The sequence below is a fragment of the Anolis sagrei genome, chromosome Y (genome assembly GCF_037176765.1).
Source record: "Anolis sagrei isolate rAnoSag1 chromosome Y, rAnoSag1.mat, whole genome shotgun sequence".
Lineage (NCBI taxonomy): Eukaryota > Metazoa > Chordata > Lepidosauria > Squamata > Dactyloidae > Anolis > Anolis sagrei.
Window position 1 is genome coordinate 77,947,229 of NC_090035.1, and position 19,432 is coordinate 77,966,660.

The 19,432-nt window shown below is 43.9% G+C and overlaps 2 protein-coding genes across 2 annotated transcripts in view; both read left to right on the top strand.

The window, feature by feature from the left end:
- Window positions 1–6,355, top strand: part of LOC132781408 (nesprin-2-like) — a 49,025-nt gene extending 42,670 nt beyond the window's left edge. The window contains exons 12-13 of the mRNA XM_067462263.1: window positions 392–453; window positions 6,056–6,355. Of these exons, the coding sequence (XP_067318364.1) occupies window positions 392–453; window positions 6,056–6,293 (300 nt within the window). The 3' untranslated portion in view covers window positions 6,294–6,355. The remainder of the gene's footprint in view (window positions 1–391; window positions 454–6,055) is intronic.
- Window positions 6,356–8,263: 1,908 nt separating this feature from the next.
- Window positions 8,264–19,110, top strand: LOC137095360 (uncharacterized). The gene is made up of 2 exons (XM_067461953.1): window positions 8,264–8,609; window positions 15,564–19,110. The coding sequence occupies exon 2, from the start codon at window positions 16,158–16,160 to the stop codon at window positions 17,904–17,906; it is 1,749 nt and encodes a 582-aa protein (XP_067318054.1). The 5' UTR covers window positions 8,264–8,609; window positions 15,564–16,157; the 3' UTR covers window positions 17,907–19,110.
- Window positions 19,111–19,432: the final 322 nt, after the last annotated feature.

A 19,432-nucleotide genomic window follows, 5' to 3' on the forward strand; every position in this document is an offset into this window, starting at 1 on the left:
ATCTATAATAATAATAATAATATGTAATAATAATAATAATAATAATAATTTTATGGATTTTAACTGGGATTTTAAAATATATAATTGATATTCAATTCTGTTTGCATCGTTTTAATGTTTGCATCGTTCCAGATTTTAAAGTGGATTGAAATGCTTTTGATGTCAGCATTTGTGGAGGGGATGATGATGATGATGATGATGATGATGATGATGATGATTTGGATCCTATTTTTCCCCACCCATCCATTTCACCACATGCAAAGCGGAGACTCAGGCCATGGTGTCCTCAGTGCCTGGCTGTCTCCCTCGCGGTGCCGTGAAGCAGCATTTCAGATGGAGATGGGAAGAGACTAATGTCTAATTTCCGCTCCTTTTGTGCATCTGTTCCCAGATCTCCAGGGAGAAATCGCCCGGCGCCCGGCCTGCGGAAATCGCCATCGCCGTAGGAAAGGGGTAAGAGCCTTTGCCTTCAATATTTCGCCCATGAAATGGATAAGACACCATTGGTACACAACAAGATGAGTAGACAACAAACAAGGTCACTCTGCTGGCTTGTTCTAATATTTTCACAAACCCCGATGACGTCTAGACACTTGATGATCCAACAATGTGGAAGTGAGACTCTGCTGGCTGTTGTATTGGATCACACGTCGGACCCTTCCCAAGTGTCTAGGGCTGTGTGATGTGTCGGCGAATAATGCGTACAGATCCCAGTAAGGTGCCCTTTTTTCAGCAAAGGTCATCTAGTCCAACCCCATTATTCTATGCAGGAAGGCACAATCAAAGCCCTCCCGACAGATGGCCATCCAGCCTCTGCTTAAAAACCTCTGGAGAAGGAAACACACCTCCAAGTTGTCTATATTTCACTAGAATTGGAAGGGATCTCTAAAGGTTATCTAGCCTAACTCTATTCTGCCATGTAACACGTCATCAAACCCTTCTTGACAGATGACCATCCAGCCTCTGCTTAAAAACCTCTCAAATAGAGACTTGAGCCTATTTGAATCTCCTTTAGGAGAGATAAAGTGAGGTAATTAATAATAATAATAATAATAATAATAATAATAATAAATAATAGTAAAATAATAAAATAAATAATAATAAAATAAAGTAATAATAATAATAAAATAAATAAAAAATAATAAAAAATAATAAAATAATAAAATAATAAAAATAAAATAATAAATTGTTATTATTATTATTTCAGGAAATCTATATTTCACTAAGATTGGTAGGGATCCCCAAAGGATATCTAGTCTAACTGTATTCTGCCATGCCAAACACCATCAAACCCTTCCTGACAGATGACCATCCAGCCTCTGCTTAACAACCTTTCAAATAGAGACTTGACTCTATTTGAATCTCCTTCGGGAGAGATAAAGTGAGGTAATAATAATAATAATAATAATAATAAAATAATAAAATAAAATAAAATAATAAAATAATAATAAAAATAATAAAATAAATAATAAAACAAAAAATAAAATTCAAATTAATATTAATATTAATATTAATAATAATAATAATAATAATAATTATTATTATTTCAGGAAATCTATATTTCACTAAGATTGGAAGGGATCCCCAAAGGCTATCTAGTCCAACCCCTTTCTTTCTGTGTAGGAAGATACAATACAAGCTCACCTAACAGATGGCCATCCAGGCTCTGCTTAAAAACCTCCTGAGAAAGAGACTCCACATTCCCGGGTATTTATATATATTTCACAAGACTGGAAAAGGATTTCCAAAGGATACCCGGTCTGACCCATTTCTGTCATGCAGAAAGCCACAATCAAAGCCCTCCTGACAGATGGCCACTCAACCTCTGCTTAAAAGCCTCCTGAGAAAAAGACTCAACCATATTCCCAGCTAGTCTATATTTCACTAGAGTTGGAAGGGACCCCCAAAGGCTATCCAATCCAGCCTTCTTTCATGTAGGAAGATACAATCCAAGCCTTCCCAACAGATGGCCATCCAGTCTCTGCTTAAAAGCCCCTGGGGAAGAAAACACATCCTCAGATGGAAGGGACCCCCCAAAGGCTATCCAGTCCAACTCTATCCTGCTGTGCGAGACACCATCAAACCCTTCCCGGCAGATGGCCATCCAAACCTCTGCATCAAAACCTTCATAAATGGGAGTCCAACCCTTTTCTGTCATGCGAGACACCATCAAACCCTTCCTGACAGATGGCCATCCAAACCTCTGCATCAAAACATTCATAAAGGGGAGTCCAACTCTTTTCCTCCATGCGAGACACCACCAAACCCTTCCCGGCAGGGTTAAAGGGGAGTCCAACCCTTTTCCACCATTCGAGACAGCACCAAACCCTTCCTGACAGATGGCCATCCAAAATTGTGCCCCAAAACCTTCATAAAGGGGAGTCCAACCCTTTTTCGCCATGCGAGACACCACCAAACCCTTCCCGACAGATGGCCATCCAAAATTATGCATCAAAACCTTCATAAAGGGGAGTCCAACCCTTTTCCGTCATTCGAGACACCACCAAACCCTTCCCGGCAGATGGCCATCCAAAATTATGCATCAAAACCTTCATAAAGGGGAGTCCAACCCTTTTCCGTCATTCGAGACACCACCAAACCCTTCCCAGCAGATGGCCATCCAAAATTATGCACCAAAACCTTCATAAAGGGGAGTCCAACCCTTTTCCGCCATGTGAGACACCACCAAACCCTTCCTGACAGATGGCCATCCAAAATTGTGCATCAAAACCTTCATAAAGGGGGTCCAACCCTTTTCCGCCATGCGAGACACCGCCAAACCCTTCCTGGCAGATGGCCATCCATGGCTCTGCATCAAAACCTTCATAAAGGGAAGTCCAACTCTTTTCCACCACGTGAGACACCACAAAACTCTTCCTGATAGATGGCCATCCAAAATTGTGCCCCAAAATCTTCATAAAGGGGAGTCCAACCCTTTTCCGCCATGCGAGACACCATAAAAACGTTCCCGGCAGATAGCCATCCAAAATTGTGCACCAAAACCTTCAGAAAGCTGACTCTAGATCATTTTCCTCTTCGGTCTTTTGCAATGCTAGACTGGTCGAAAGGCACGAACATGGGAAAGGATGCAAATGCAAGGTTTGCCTTGACAGATCGGGTTGTTTGTTTGGAGGAAGGGCTTTTGTTTCCAGGGCGGCATCTCCTGCTCAGCAAACCGGCGAAGCGTAAAAGGCCAGAAGATGATGGAGGAGACAGAAGGAGAGGGCGGACGAGGGTCAGGAGATGCCCAGAGCGGGCAGGAAGGAAGGAAGGAAGGAAGAGAACTACAATCGGTTCAGACGTTTGGTGCAAACACAGGCCTCTGATCCATATCCTTTGTGTTGCAAAAACGCTGATATTTCCAGGTGCTTCTAGACCACTTTGGCCCTCCAGGTGTTTTGGACTACAACTCCCACAATTCCTAACAGCCGGCAGGCTGTTAGGAATTGTGGGAGTTGTAGTCCAAAACACCTGGAGGGCCCAAGTTTGCACACTGTACATTTAATGCAGTTTGGCATCACTTTAATGCTATGGAATCCTGGGAGTAGTAGTTTTGCAAGGTCTGTGAATGCATCGTTGGCACCGCTTTAATGCTATGGAATCCCAGGAGTTGTAGTTTTGCAAGGTCTGCGGCTGCATCATTGGTTCCACTAAAATGCTATGGAATCCTGGGAATTGTAGTTTTGTAAGGTCTGTGGATGCATCGTTGGTACCACTGAAATGCTATGGAATCCCAGGAGTTGTAGTTTTGCAAGGTCTGTGGATGCATCGTAGGCACCACTTTAATGCTATGGAATCCTGGAATTAGTAACTTTGCAAGATCTGGGAATGCAGCATTGGCACTACTTTAGCGCTATGGGATCCTGGGAATTGTAGTTTTGCAAGGCCTGTGAATGCATTGTTGGCACCACTTTAATGTTATGGAATCACAGGAGTTGTAGTATTGCAAGGTCTGTGCATCGTTGGCACCACTTTAATACTATGGAATCCTGGGAGTTGTAGTTTTGCAAGACCTGTGAATGCATCGTTGGCACCACTTTAATACTAGGAATCCTGGGAGTTGTAGTTTTGCAAGGTCTGTGGCTGCATCGTTGGTACCACTTTAATACTATTGAATCCTGGGAGTTGCAGTTTTGTAAGGTCTGTGGCTGCATTGTTGGCATCACTTTAATGCTATGGAATCCTGGGAACTGTAGTTTTTCAAGACCTGTGAATGCCTCGTTGGCACCCCTTTAATGCTATGGAATCCTGGGAGTTGTAGTTTTGCAAGGTCTGTAGCTGCATCATTGGTACCACTGAAATGCTATGGAATCCCAGGAGTTGCGGTTTTGCAAGATCTGTGAATGCATCGTTGGTGCCACTTTAATGCTATGGAATCCTGGGAGTTGTAGTTTTGCAAGGTCTGTGGCTACATCTTTGGCATCACTTTATTGCTATGGAATCCTAGGAGTTGTAGTTTTACAAGATCTGTGAATGCATCATTGACACCCCTTTAATGCTATAGAATCCTGGGAGTTGTAGTTTTGTAAGGTCTGTGGCAGCATCGTTGGTACCATTAAAATGCTATGGAATCCTTGGAATTATAGTTTTGCAAGGCTTGTGGATGCATCGTTGGCACCACTTTAATGCTGTGGGATCCTGGGACTTGTGGTTTTGCAAGGTCTGTGAATGCATCATTGACATCACTTTAATGCTACAGAATCCTGGGAGTTCTAGTTTTGCAAGGATTATGGGTGCATCTGCACTATAGAATTAATGCAGTTTGGCTCCACATTCATGCTACAGAATCCTGGGAGTTGCAGTTTTGCAAGGTCTTGACCTACCTCTGCCAAAGAGTGCAGAATCCCACCGCGCTGAGCCATAGAAGTTCAAGTGGTAGTAATGTGGATTAATTCTATAGTGTAGATGCACCTTTTGCTGGCCAAGGCAACATGCGAGGCAACTTCTCCATCTGTACTGAATATGACTCATCCCAGAGGGAAAATGCAATGCTACACTGGGATTAAATGCTAATTTTCTGATGGATTTTCAAGAAATCCGAGATTTAAGAAAGGGATTGAGAATGAATGGATAGATATACAAAAGAGACCAGGCTAAAAATAAACCGGCTAAATTGCCTTTTATTGCATCTTGTCAGAGCTGTTAATGTATTTGTGCCGCTTGCATTCTCTTTATAACAAGTTTAGAAGGTTCGGGGAGTTTTAGTCCTCCGAAAAAAGCCCATTATTACCATGTTCTGACTCGCAGCAATTCTTGTTCGGTGCTTTCAAGTCATTTCTGATTTATGAAGAACCGAATTCGAATTTGTCATGTAGTTTTCGTAGTTTTTCCTTGCCATTGTGTGGGAAGTTTGGCCCAATACTATTGCTGGTGGAGTTCAAAATGCTCTTTGATTGTAGGTGAACTACAAATCCCAACAACTACAACTCCCAAATGACAAAATCATTTCCCCCCAAACTCCACCAGTGTTCACATTTGGACATATTGAGTATTTGTGCCAAGTTTGGTTCAGATCCATCATTGTTCGAGTCCACAGTACTCTCTGGATGTAGGTGAACTACAACTCCTAAACTCAAGATCAATGCCCACTAAACCCTTCTAGTATTTTCTGTTAGTCATTGGAGTTCTGTGTGCCAAGTTCGGTTCAATTTCATCATTGGTGGAGCTCAGAATGCTCTTTGATTGTAGGTGAACTATAAATCCCAGCAACTACAACTCCCAAATGTCAAGGTCTATTTCCCCCAAACTCCACTGGTGTTCACATTTGGACATATTTAGTATTTGTGCCAAGTTTGGTCCAGATCCATCCTTGTTTGAGTCCACAGTGCTCTCTGGATGTAGCTGAACTACAACTCCCAAACTCAAGGTCAATGCCCACCAAACCCTTCTAGTATTTTCCGTTCGTCATTGGAGTTCTGTGTGCCAAGTTTGGTTCAATTCCATCGTTGGTGGGGTTCAGAACGCTCTTTGATTGTAGGCGAACTATAAATCCCAGCAACTACAACTCCCAAATGCCAAGGTCTATTTTTCATTTGTTTCTACGCTCTCGTTCCAGGTACAACCCAGGTCCTTGTGTGGACTTCTCCATCGTCCAGTCTCCAAAAACCATTCCTGTTTGGAACAAAGCAAAGATGTTGTTGTTGTTGTTCTTCTTCTTGTCGTTCGTGTTGCTTCTCTTCTTCTTCGCCGGCCCTTTTTCGTTCCCTTTCTCCAAAACCACCTGTCTGCAAGAGAACAGCTTTGCAAAGTCGTTCCACCTTATGCTGAAATACACCGGACCGCCACCCATTTAAGCACGGGCCAACTTGGGCCCTCCAGGTGTTTTGGACTACAACTCCCACAATTCCTAACAGCCGGTAGGCTGTTAGGAATTGTGGGAGTTGTAGTCCAAAACACCTGGAGGGCCCAAGTTGGCCCGCGCTTGCATTATCATCACTGTTATGTATATATTTGCCATCTAAGATTTCTAATAAACGGAAGATGAGAAGGTGATGTTGGTTCCTTCCTTTGGCCATCGATGCAATATCATCCCCATTTCACACCTACGAGACCCTTGGAAACTACAATCTCCATCACAAATTGCTTCCTACCCATTGGGCCACCGTATATTCCAATATGGGAGCAAAGGGGTGCTCCTTTGCAACCCCAAATCCAGGCTTAATTCAATCCCTCCGTCGCTCGATAACATGCTTCTTGCAGAAGGAAGGAAATCCGGAAAGATGCGTGCAGTTTCCAAAAAGCGGTAAAGAGGCGCTTGCGTTTCCTTCCTTGCTTGCTTTCCTCCTTCCTTCCTTCCTTCCTTCCTTCCTTCCTTCCTTCCTTCCTTCCATCCATCCATCCATCCATCCTTCTCTTTCTTCCCTCCTTCCCTCCCTCGTTTCTCTTTCTTTTTTCCTTCCTTCCTTCTTTGTTTTCTTCCTTCCTTCTTTTATCCTTCCTTTTATCCCTCGCTATCTTCCTTTCCCCCTCCCTCTTTTCTCTTTCTTTTTCTTTCCTTCCTTCTTTCTTTTCTCCTTCCTTTCATCCTTCTCTTTCTTTCTTCCTTTCCTCCCTCCCTCATTTCTCTTTTTTCTTTCCTTCCTTTTTTTCCTTCCTTCTTCCTTCCTTCCTTCCTTCCTTCCTTCCTTCCTTCCTTCCTTCTCTTTCTGTCTTCCTTCCCTCCCTCATTTCTCTTTCTTTTTCTTTCCTTCCTTCTTTTTTCCTTTCTTCTTTCTTTGTTCCTTCCTTTCATCCCTCTCTTTCTTCCTTTCCCCCTTCCTCATTTCTCTTTCTTTTTCTTTCTTTCCTTTCTTCTTTGTTTTCTTCCTTCCTTCTTTCCTTCCTTTCATTCCTTCCTTCCTTTCTTTCTTTCTTCCTTCCTTCCTTTCTTCCCTTCCTCATTTCTTCTTTTCTTTTCTTCCTTTCCTTTCATCCTTTCTTTCTTCTTTCTTTCCTTCCTTCCTCCTTTCCTTTTCCCTTCTTCTTTTCTTCCACCGTTCTTTCCTTTCATCTTTCTTTTGTCCATCCATCCTTTCATCTTACCTTCTTTCTCGCTTCCTTTCATCTTTCCTTTCTTTCCCTTCCCTTCTTCCTTCCTTTCATCCTTCCTTTCTTCTTTTTCTTTCTTCCTTTTTCCTTCATTCTTTTTTCTTTCTTTCCCTCCTTCTTTTTCTCCTTCCCTCCTTTCTTTCATCTTCCTGCCATCTTTCTTCCATTCTTCCTACTTTTTCCTTCCTTTCTTCCTTCTTCCTTTCATCCTTGTTTTTCTTCCTTCTTTCCTTCTTCCATCCATCCACCCATCCTTTTTTCCTTCTTTTTCCTTCCCTCCTTCCTTTCATTCTTCTGTCTTCCCTCCTTTCATCCTTCCTTCCTCTTTCCTTCTTCCTTCCTCTTTCTTCTTCCTTCCTTCTCTTCCTTCCCTCTCTTTCTTTCCTTTCATCCTTTCTTTCATCCATCCTTTCATCCTACCTTCTTTTTGTCTTCCTTTCACCCTTCCTTCCTTCCTTCCTTCCTTCCATCTTCCCTTTCATTCTTCCTTCTTTCCTTCCTTTCTTCCATCTTTCTCTTCCTTTTTTTCTGCCTCCGTCTTCCTTCCTCCCTCTCCTCTTCCTTCCTTTTTCCTCCCTCCCTCCCTCCCTCCTTCCCTCCCTCCCTTCCTTCCTTCCACCTTCTCTTTCATTCTTCCTTCTTTCCTTCCTTCCCTCCTTCTTCCTCTTCCTTCCTGCCTCCATCTTCCTCCTTCTCCTCTTCTTTCTTTCTTTCCTTCCTTTCCTTTTGTGCTTTTCCTGTATGGTGGAATAGGAGTTGGACTAGACGGCCCTTGGCGTTCTCTCCCAACTCTATGATGCTACGATTCCCTTTCTTCCCTTCCTTCCCTTCTTTCCTCCAGCATCCTCTCCCTTTCCTGTCCGCACTCCTCCTTCCTTTCTGCACAACTGCATCCCTGCCCCTCCAGCAGCAGGGTTGCCATGGCAACTCCCAGGCAGGGATGGGAGGGGCGCCTCCATCATCATCTTCTTCATCATCATCATCCCCTTCTCCAGGGAAAGTCTGCCCAGGCTCTCCAGTGGATGAAAGAGGAGAAGGAGGAGGAGGAGGGCCAGGGATGGAGCTCCCTCCGGGTACATCAGGTAAGAAGGAAGGCAGGATGGCCTGGAAGGAATGGCTGCGGGAGGCGGGGATGCTGAGCTTGGAAGAGAGAAAGAGACAAGAGAGCCATGTTTAGAGATCTGCAAGGGATGTGCCATTGAGGAAGGAGGCAGCCTGCTCTTTGCTATAGCAAATCATGATAGGAGAAGCATTTCTACTACTATTCTTCTTCTTCTTCTTCTTCTTCTACTACTACTACTATTGTTATTATTATTATCATCATCATCACCATCATCCCTTTTTTACTCTTTTTATTCCTCTCTTCCTCCTCTGCTTTCTTTCTTCTCCTTTTTCCACTTCCTTCCTAATTCTTCTTTGTCATTCTCTTCCTCCTCTTCTTTCCTTCATTTTTCTTCCTTTTCTTCCTCCTCTTCTTCTTTCTTCTCCTTTTTCCAACTCCTTCCTAATTCTTCTTTGTCATTCTCTTCCTCCTCTTTCCTTCATTTTTCTTCCTTTTCTTCCTCCTTCTTCTCCTTTTTTCCACCTCCTTCCTAATTCTCCTTAGTCATTCTCTTCCTCCTCTTCTTTCCTTCATTTTTCCTTCCTCCTCCTCTTCTTTCTTCTCCTTTCTCCCCCACTTCATCTTTCTTCTCCTCCTTCTTTCATTTTCTCTTCCTTCTTCTTTTTCTTCTTTTTCTCCTTCATTGTTTTTCCTCCATCTTTTCTTCTTCGTTTTCTTTTCCTTTGTTCTTCATTTTTCCTCATTTTCTTCCTCTGCTTCTTTCATCTTCCGCCTCCGCCTCATCTTTCTTTTTCTTCTTCCTTCATTCCTTTACTTCCTCCTCTTCTTCCTCTCTTACTTTCTTCCTCCTCCGCCCCATCTTTCTTATTCTTCTTCCTTCATTCCTTTTCCTCCTCCTCTTCTTCTGCTCTTACTTTCTTCCTCCTCCTCCACCTCATCTTTCTTATTCTTCTTCCTTCATTCCTTTTCCTCTTCCTCTTCTTCCACTCTTACTTTCTTCTTCCTCCTTTGCCTCATCTTTCTCATTCTTCTTCCTTCATTCGTTTTCCTCTTCCTCTTCTTCTGCTCTTACTTTCTTCTTCCTCCTCCACCTCATCTTCCTTCATTCCTTTTCCTCTTCCTCTTCCACTCTTACTTTCTTCTTCCTCCTCCCCATCTTTCTCATTCTTCTTCCTTCATTCCTTTTCCTCGTCCTCTTCTTCCGCTCTTACTTTCTTCTTCCTCCTCCACCTCATCTTTCTTATGCTTCTTCCTTCATTCCTTTCCACCTCTTCCTTTCTCTTTCATTATTTTTCTTCCATTTTCATCTTCTCTTTTCTCCTTATTTCTCCTCCTCCTCTTCTTTCACTTCTTTTTCCTTCTCCTTTGTTCCTTCTTTCATTCTTTGTCTTCTATCTCTTCATTTTTTCTCTTCCTCCTCCTTTCTTCTTCCTTCTTTTTCTTCATTCGTTGTCATCATTCATCTTTCTCCTTCCTTCCTTCCTTTCTTCCTTCCTTTTCCTCCTTCCTTCTTATTCATCCTTCTTTTTTTCTTTTTTCCTTTATTCTTTTTCCTCATTGTCTCCTTCCTTCTTTCTCCTTCCTTCTTTTCCTTCTTTCTTTTTCTTCCTCCTCCTCCACCTCATCTTACTTCTTCATTCTTCCTTCATTTCTTTTTCTCTTCCTTTTGCCTTCTTTCCTTCATTTTCTCTTGCTCTTCTTCTTTCTTCTTCTTCCTGCGGCTGCTTCTGCCTGTTCTTCCTCCTCTTTTTCTTTCTTCTCTTCCTTCTTCTTCTTCTTCTTCTCTTTCTCCTTCATTCTTTTTCTTTTGTTCTTTCTTCTTCTTCCTTCCACTTTCTTTTCCTTTGTTCATTATTCCCTTTCCTCATTCTCTTCCTCTTATTTCTTCTTATTCTTTTTCTTCCATCTCTTCCTCTTTCTTTTTTTCTTTTTCCTCCTCCATCTCCTTTTTCCTCTTCATTCCTTTCCCCTCCTCCTCCTCCTCCTCCTTTCTTCTTCTTTCCTTCATTTTCTCTTGCCCTTCACACTTCTTCTTCTGCTTCTCCATCTGTCCTTCATTTTCTCTTGCTCTTCTTTCTCTTCCTCCTCATTCTCCTCCTTCCTTCTTTTCCTTCTTCTCTTCTTCCTTCCTTTCATTCTTTTTCCTCCTCCTCTTTTCCTTTTCCTTCTTCATTCCTTTTCCTCCTCCTCCTCCTTTCTCCTTCTTTCCTTCATTTTCTCCTGCCCTTCTTCCTTCTTATTATTCTTCTCCTTTCTTCTTCCCCTTCTTCTCTTCCTCTTCTTTCTTCTTCATTCTTTTTCTTCCATCTCTTCCTCTTTCTTTCTTTCTTTCTTTCTTCTTCCTCCTTTGCCTTTATTTCTTTTCCTTCTTCCTTCATTCCATTTCCTCCTCTTTCTTCTTTGCTTCATTTATCTTGCTCTTCTCCTTCTCCTTCTTTTCTTCATTTTCTCTTGCTCTTCTTCCTTCTTCTTCTTCTCTTTCTCCTACTCCTTCTTTCTTTCAGTTTCTCTTGCTCTTCTTCTTTGTTCTCCTCCTTCCTTCTTTTTCCTTTTTCTCCTTCCGTCTTCTTCCTCTTTGTCCACATGAAAGGTCATATAAAATAAATCATTTCCTAAATATGTGACTCTTGCTTCCATCAACTCCACATTTTTTGGCCGTGAGATTAATTTATCATTTTGGGAGCCAATTATTCTCCGTTCAGGCTAATCCAGATTATAATAAACCCTTTTAAAGCGCCTGTTGGCGTGAGGGCTGCGACCTTTTAATCGGTTTAGCTTGAATCAAAGGCAGGAATCGTGGCCAATTTCGGAGTGAGTGACAAGAAGGCGGAGGACGGACATGCCCGGCAAAACCGCCGACGGCTGGCAGAGTTATATTTAACTTCCTCCCGCAGGAAAAAGAGCGATTTCAAGGGGGAAGATTATTACAAAACGAATGAATCACATTCCTGAGCGCAGAGACCCATCCGCCAAGAAAAAGGCAGATTTAATCGTAAGCTTTAATTGACCCACAAAGAGTCGATAAGAAGAGCTTTGGAACGAAGTCGGAAACGGAAAATGCGCGCTCGCTCCCCTTTTCCATCTATCTAGACACATAATGAAAATGAAAATATGTATGTGTGTATGTGTTTCCTCCACCACAGACATCCCAGTGTTCCCATGTCCCATGTCCAATTCTTGTATTAATATCTTAAAGAAATCCCAATTTAGGTTATCAAAAGCCTTCTCTGCGTCCAAGGCTAGTATGGCAAATTCTTTTTGATGATTCTGTTCATAATATTCTATTAGATCCAATACTAGCCTTATGTTCCTGACTCTCTCAATTGGTGTGGAATTTGCATGACCCCTGCTCACTGCCTCTCCCATAACCCTTTCCTATTCTTTTCTATGGCACACAGCAAACCATTTCATCCTAGATTGTATGTGTTTCCTCCACCACAGACATCCCAGTGTTCCTGACTCTCTCCATTGGTGAGGAAATTGCATGACCCCCGCCCACTGCCTCTCCCATAACCCTTTCCTATTATTTTCTATGGCACACAGCAAACCATTTCATCCTAGAATGTATGTGTTTCCTCCACCACAGACATCCCAGTGTTCCTGACTCTCTCCATTGGCGTGGAATTTGCATGACCCCCGCCCACTGTCTCTCCCATAACCCTTTCCTATTCTTATCTATGGCACACAGCAAACCATTTCATCCTAGAATGTATGTGTTTCCTCCACCACAGACATCCCAGTGTTCCTGACTCTCTCCATTGGTGTGGAATTTGCATGACCCCCCCCCCCGCCCACTGCCTCTCCCATAACCCTTTCCTATTCTTGTCTATGGCATACTAGAGATGCTTGGGGAGAATCCACCATCAGTTATAGGAAGCTGTTCCTTCACCGACCATTTGTGGCACTGCTGAAGTGCTTCCTCATTCTTTGCATGCTTGCTGGAGATTTTTATGGCCTCGTAAATTAGTTAAAGTTGCTTCCCCGCATAAGCGGTGTAACCAAGATTCTACCAATTTGTAAAGATTTCACCAATTTGTGAAGAAGCCACCAGTTTGTAATGGTTTTGTAAACAACCACCACTTTGTAAGGGCTTATTAAATTGATAGCTAGTAATATTGCGTTGGTCTTCCTTCAAGGTGTAGCGTGACTTAACTTGGAAAGGATTTATAACAGAAACCGGGCTTTATAAGAAACTGTAACAAGTGTATTGAAATGTAGCTGAAGCTTGATGGTTTCAATGTTTCTTGACTCTTAGAGGCACGTATCTTCAGAGGTTAGATTTATAACATTCTTTAAAACAACTCTGGAAAGGACTCTTCCTTCTACTAAACAGGTTTCAAAGTTACTTTTCTTCAAACTGTGTTTCTTTCCTTAATAGATTACTTCAGATACAAGCTTATTCTTTCTTTGTGACATTTCTGTTGCAATAAAGATTCTCACTGGGTTTCTCTCACCCTTTCTACTCATACACTAACTACTAATATAAATAAGTCAACTACCTAGGCTAAAAGCCAAAACTTTCCTGATTATCACTACAGTAGAATCATCCTTTCCCCGTAGTTTTTGAACTACAGACTACCTTCCTGTTTCTCACTTCTACAGAACCAGCCATTTCTGTAGTTCACAGACTACAGACTGGCTGTTTTAAAATGGCTGCCCTACCAAGTGGCAGTTGGCTCTGCCCCTTTTTCCATGGCAACCTTTTTCGCGCAAAGTGAACTGAGCTGGCTACTATCGCCCCAGTTATGCAACTTTAAATACTTACCCTATCTACAACTAGACATAACTGCAGGTTAAAATTCACACTTCACCACAAGCGGTACCTAAATTTCCTACTTTACAGATGCAACTGTCTTTCGGGCTGCAAAGGTTGACAGCAAGCTACACAAATTGGTCGGAAGCTCACTCCGACCCAGGCTGGCTTTGAACTCATGACCTTTTGGTCAGTAGTGATCTTAATACAGCTGACTCCCAGCCAGCTGTGCCACAGTCCTGATGTGCAAGTGGTTCTCTTCTTTAAGAATGCCCTGTTAAGTACAGATATATAACAATTGTAAAATGGAAATATTCAAGCTTTTTCAATATTCATTTCTTTCTGGTAGATCCATCCTGTGGCCACACCATATTCAGGCTTTGAAATCTGAATAATCCATGAACCCAAACAATGATGGATCTGGACCAAACTTGGCATGCATACCTGATATACCCCAATTTGAATACTGGTGGGTTTCAAGGGGAATTGACCTGGTCATTTTGGAGTTGTAGGTACTGGGATTTATAGTTCATCTGCAATCAACGAGCACTCTGAGCCCCACCAAAGATGGAATTGGATCACACTTGGCACACACAGCTCCCATGACCAACAGAAAATACTGAAAGGTTTTGCTAGGCATTGACCTTGAGTTTGGGAGTTGTAGTTCACCTACATCCAAAGAGCACTATGGACCCAAACAATGATGGATCTGGACCAAACTTGGCATGCATACCTGATGTGCCCCAATTTGAATCCTGGTGGGTTTCAAGGGGAATTGGCCCGGACATTTTGGAGTTGTAGGTACTGGGATGTATAGTTCACCTGCAATCAACGAGCACTGTGAACTCCACCAAAGATGGAATTGGACCAACTTGGCACACAGAGCCCCCATGATCAGCAAAAAACATACTGGAGGTTTTTGGGGGAAATTCTTGATTTTGGGAAGTTGTAGTCAAGGGCGGCTCAAGCGATACGCCAATTACGCTTTTGCTTAGGGCGCGCCTCCCCGGGGGGCGCTTTTGAGGAACTCTTGTAGTTCACCTACATCCAGAGAGCACTGTGAATCCAAACACTGATGGATCCAGGCCAAACTTGGCACATTATTTATTTGTTTATTTACTTACCATATTTATATACCACCCTTCTCAGTCCAGAGTTGACTTGGAGCCATTTACAATTGGCAACAATTTGATGCCTCAACAATCACAACAAGTAAAAAGTAAAACAATAATAAAATACTATTAAAAACATACAATATCATAGAATCATAGAATCAAAGAGTTGGAAGAGACCTCCTGGGCCATCCAGTCCAACCCCATTCTGCCAAGAAGCAGGAATATGGCATTCAAATCACCCCTGACAGATGGCCATCCACCCTCTGTTTCAAAGCCTCCAAAGAAGGAGCCTCCACCACACTCCGGGGCAGAGAGTTCCACTGCTGAACGGCTCTCACAGTCAGGAAGTTCTTCCTCATGTTCAGATGGAATCTCCTCTCTTGTAGTTTGGAGCCATTGTTCCGTGTCCTAGTCTCCAAGGAAGCAGAAAACAAGCTTGCTTCCTCCTCCCTGTGGCTTCCTCTCACATATTTATACATGGCTATCATATCTCCTCTCAGCCTTCTCTTCTTCAGGCTAAACATGCCCAGCTCCTTAAGCCGCTCCTCATAGGGCTTGTTCTCCAGACCCTTGATCATTTTAGTCGCCCTCCTCTGGACACATTCCAGCTTGTCAACATCTCTCATGAATTGTGGTGCCCAGAATTGGACACAATATTCCAGGTGTGGTCTAACCAAAGCGGAATAGAGCATGGGGAGCATGACTTCCCTAGATCTAGACACTATGCTCCTCTTGATGCAGGCCAAAATCCCATTGGCTTTTTTTGCCGCCACATCACATTCCTGGCTCATGTTTAACTTGTTGTCCAAGAGGACTCCAAGATCTTTTTCACACGTACTGCTCTCGAGCCAGGCCTCATTGTCCCCCATTCTGTATCTTTGCATTTCGTTTTTTCCTGTCTAAGTGGAGTATCTTGCATTTGTCACTATTGAACTTCATTGTGTTAGTTTTGGCCCATCATCTCTCTAATCTGTCAAGATCGTTTTGACTCAAGTATATACAGTAAATATTATTTTATCTTTTGGGGTTTGCTAGGTGCGATTTGCATTTGCTGACCAACGATTGACCAATTTGACCTGCGTTTTCTTTTTTTCTGTATTTGCAGGACGCGTTGCAAAGAACCATGATGGATCTACTTCCAATTTCTAGACCCAATTGAGAAAAACAAAACAACGTTCTCATTGTTGCAAATAAGTAATCACAGAGACGGTCGGTTACTATTTGGGAAACTATAGAGGAAGAGTTTTTCCATTCACGTAAACTTGGGGAACGTTTTGCTTCTTCCGTTCACTCAAAACAAGACTTATTTGTATAAAGAATTATTACAGATCCACTTCTAGACTCAGTTGAGAAGAAAAACATTATTATCATCATTCGTTCAAATCGTAATAATCGAGGCGGTTACTATTTGGGAATCTATAGAAGAACTGTTCCTTCCATTCATGTCAACTTGGGAAACCTTTTGCTTCTTCCGTTCACTCAAAACCGGATGAACTTTTTGGTGAAGGAAAAGCAAGGTGACTTCTTCTGGATGGTCAATGAAGCCACGTAACTCTAGAAAGATGGAATCATGGATGAGTGACGTTGCATGGAAACTTGAGGACTAGAAGCCCAAGTATTTGAAAAGAAGCTACCTCTGAAAGGATGTGGATACGAGATTCAAAGTGACCAGATCTCCGTCGAAGGAAACAGTGAGAACATGCGAGAGCAGCGAATGAAAGGCGACTCCACCATCCACTGTGATAAAGATCAAAGTTTGCGGTCTTCCTCAGGGATCGAGGTCTCGGCGTATAACCTAGAACCGGCCAGAGAAAGCCGGTTCTTCAAAGGGAAGTGCCCGTTTTGGTGGAGGAAGAACAGGACCACCAAGACCGCCCAGGAAGAGGTGGCTTCCAAGAGCCGTCTGTGCATGGAAGCTGCCCATGAGAGTCCCATCCCAGCCGTCCGGAAGCCAACCCAACGAGAAGGCGTTCTGGGACGGGACCCAATCGAAGGATCTCCAGGAGCGAAACCAGCCTCCTCTTTACTCCGGAAACTCTTGTGCTTGAAGGACACATCCAAGAAGCCAACCCAAGGTTTGGGAGCATCTCCAATCTACGGAGGAAATATACGATGTGGGCCCGTCGCTGCACTTAGCAGAACCGCGGACCCACAAGGAGAGTCTCCTTTGAGGTGGAAACCCAGAAGCGAAACTCAAAACCCAGTGGAAGTTATCTCCAACAATATGGAGACAACGGATACCACGACTAAGGCAGAGACTTCATGGATAACCAAGCCATGGAGGACGTTCAGGGCTGCGATTACTTCCCGAGTCCAAAGATCTGATCTGCCAAGGATTGAGAAGGTGACAGAAGATGGAGAGCCTCCCATCCCTGTCAAACCAGAAGCCTCTTCTGATAGCAAGATGGACACAGAACTGTTGAGTGACATGGAACCGAAGCCATCGAAAGCAGTTCCAGATCGTGCTCTCTTGGAGAGCAAGGGGAGCCAACGGGTCTCCTGGCACGGTCTGGAGATCCACAGAATGGCTGACGAAGATGCGGTGGAACCCATCGCCGAGGAGAGGAAGAGCCTCTCTTTGGAAGGAAGCCTCTGGGAGGAGAACCCGGTCCTGAAGAACATTTCGGAGTGGGAGAGCCTCCAGAAGCAGGTCTACAACCTCCTCGGCGGGAACGGAGACGAGGTGCAAGAAACGGCCCCGGAAGACGAAGACTTGGAAGGAGGAGGATGCGGTTACTGGATGGACGACGAGGACGAGGAGCAAGGCTTGGGCGACCTGGCGGAGAACCCGGGCGGGCAGGGCATGCTGATGGCGACGCGCGACTTGGGTTGGTTGAGCAATGAGTTATTAGGACACTCAGCATCCTGGAAGAAGAACGAGGAGAAGACGGAGAGAGGAGGACCCACAAAAGAGGAGAGTGACAGAAAAGCCACTGTGGTGGAGGACGGTGAAGAAGGCGAACATACCAAGACCATAGATGGCCAAGATACCAACATAACCCATATTGACCATCTCCTTCTCCCATTAGGAAGCAACATCGCGACGTCCCACCATGAGACATCTAGAACCCACATCTCAGAGGACGAAGGGACTTTGTCCCCAAAGAAGTGGGAACCCATAACTTTTCTGGAGTTGTCTCCACCTTCCTTTCCAACCAGGGCTTCAGAGAAGGGTCTTCTTCCACCGAAAGCCTGTGACTCCGAAGAAAGAGAAGCCCAACCAGGACAAATCGGAGTTGCGAGGAAGTTGTTGGCGTCCAGCAAGGAGACCACTGGATTGGCAACATGGCATAACGCCGCAGGGATTGGAGAAGCGCAAGACAAGCAACTGATCTACCGGACGGCTGCGGAGATTGTGGGCGCCGCGATCGACGCAGCCGCCGGACAATTGGCACAGAAGGAAGAGGAAGATCGAGCCGAGTCGGAGCTCAACGAAACCCTCCCTTGAAACCTCTATTTTTGGAGACGTGACTCCAGATATTTCGTTTTTGTGGCACAAACTATGTCGAATTGGTAGAGACTCAATGAAATATTCATCCAATGTGCTATAACAGGATGTCCCTCCCGCCAAAAACAAAGTTTTTGCAAAATAATAAACTTTTTCCCATTTTTTTTACATGATAGAACCAATTAGGAAATGAGATTTATAACCCAGGAACAAAAATAGTGTAACCAGCAAACATAACATATTAATATGTTTGTGTGTATGTATATATTCGTGGCGCAGTGGGTCAAAGCGCTGAGCTGCTGAACTTGCTGACCGAAAAGTCGCAAGTTCGTATCCGGGGAGCATGGTGAGCTCCTGCTGTCAGCCCCAGCTTCTTCCAACCTAGCAGTTCGAAAACATGCAAATGTGAGTAGATCAATAGGTATTGCTCTGGCAGGAAGGTAAGGGTGCTCCATGCAGTCATGCTGGCCACATGACCTTGGAGGTGTGGTGAGTTTCTATTGTTAGCCACAGCTTCTGCCAACCTAGCAATTCGAAAACATGCAAATGCAAGTAGATCAGTAGGTATTGCTCTGGCAGGATGGTAAGGGTGCTCTATGTAGTCATGCTGGCCACATGACCTTGGAGGTGTGGTGAGTTCCTATTGTTAGCCGCAGCTTCTGCCGACCTAGCACTTCGAAAACCTGTAAATGTGAGTAGATCAATAGGTACTGCTCTGGCAGGAAGTTAAGGGTGCTCCATGCAGTCGTGCTAGCCACATGACCTTGGAGGTGTGGTGAGCTTCTATTGTTAGCCGCAGCTTCTGCCAACCTAGCAGTTCGAAAGCATGCAAAGATGAGTAGATCAATAGGTTCCACTCTGGCAGGAAGGTAACGGTGCTCCATGCAGTCATGCTGGCCACATATTTATTTATTTATCGTGTCAGTATCAACCAGACAATTGCATTACATTTTTAACAAATTTTTAACGAACAGACAAAACAGAGTTTGCAAGCTTGGTAGTTGATTAAATGTCCTTTTGACCAGTATCAGGCCACTTGGAGTGCCTCTGGTGTTGCCGCAAGGAGGTCCTCCATGGTGCATGTGGCAGGGCTCAGGTTGCATTGCAGCAGGTGGTCAGTGGTTTGCTCTTCTCTGCACTTGCATGTCGTGGATTCCACTTTGTGGCCCCATTTCTTGAGGTTGGCTCTGCATCTCGTGGTGCCAGAGCGCAGTCTGTTCAGCGCCTTCCAAGTCGCCCAGTCTTCTGTGTGCCCAGGAGGGAGTCTCTCATTTGGTATCAGCCATTCTGGGTTTGAGCCTGCCACTTTTGGACTCTTGCTTGCTGGGGTGTTCCAGCAAGTGTCTCTGTAGATCTTAGAAAACTATTTCTTGATTTAAGTCATTGACGTGCTGGCTGATATCTAAACAAGGGATGAGCTGGAGATGTCACTGCCTTGGTCCTTTCACTATTGGCTGCTACTTCCCGGCGGATGTCAGGTGGTGCAATACCGGCTAGACAGTGTAGTTTCTCCAGTGGTGTAGGGC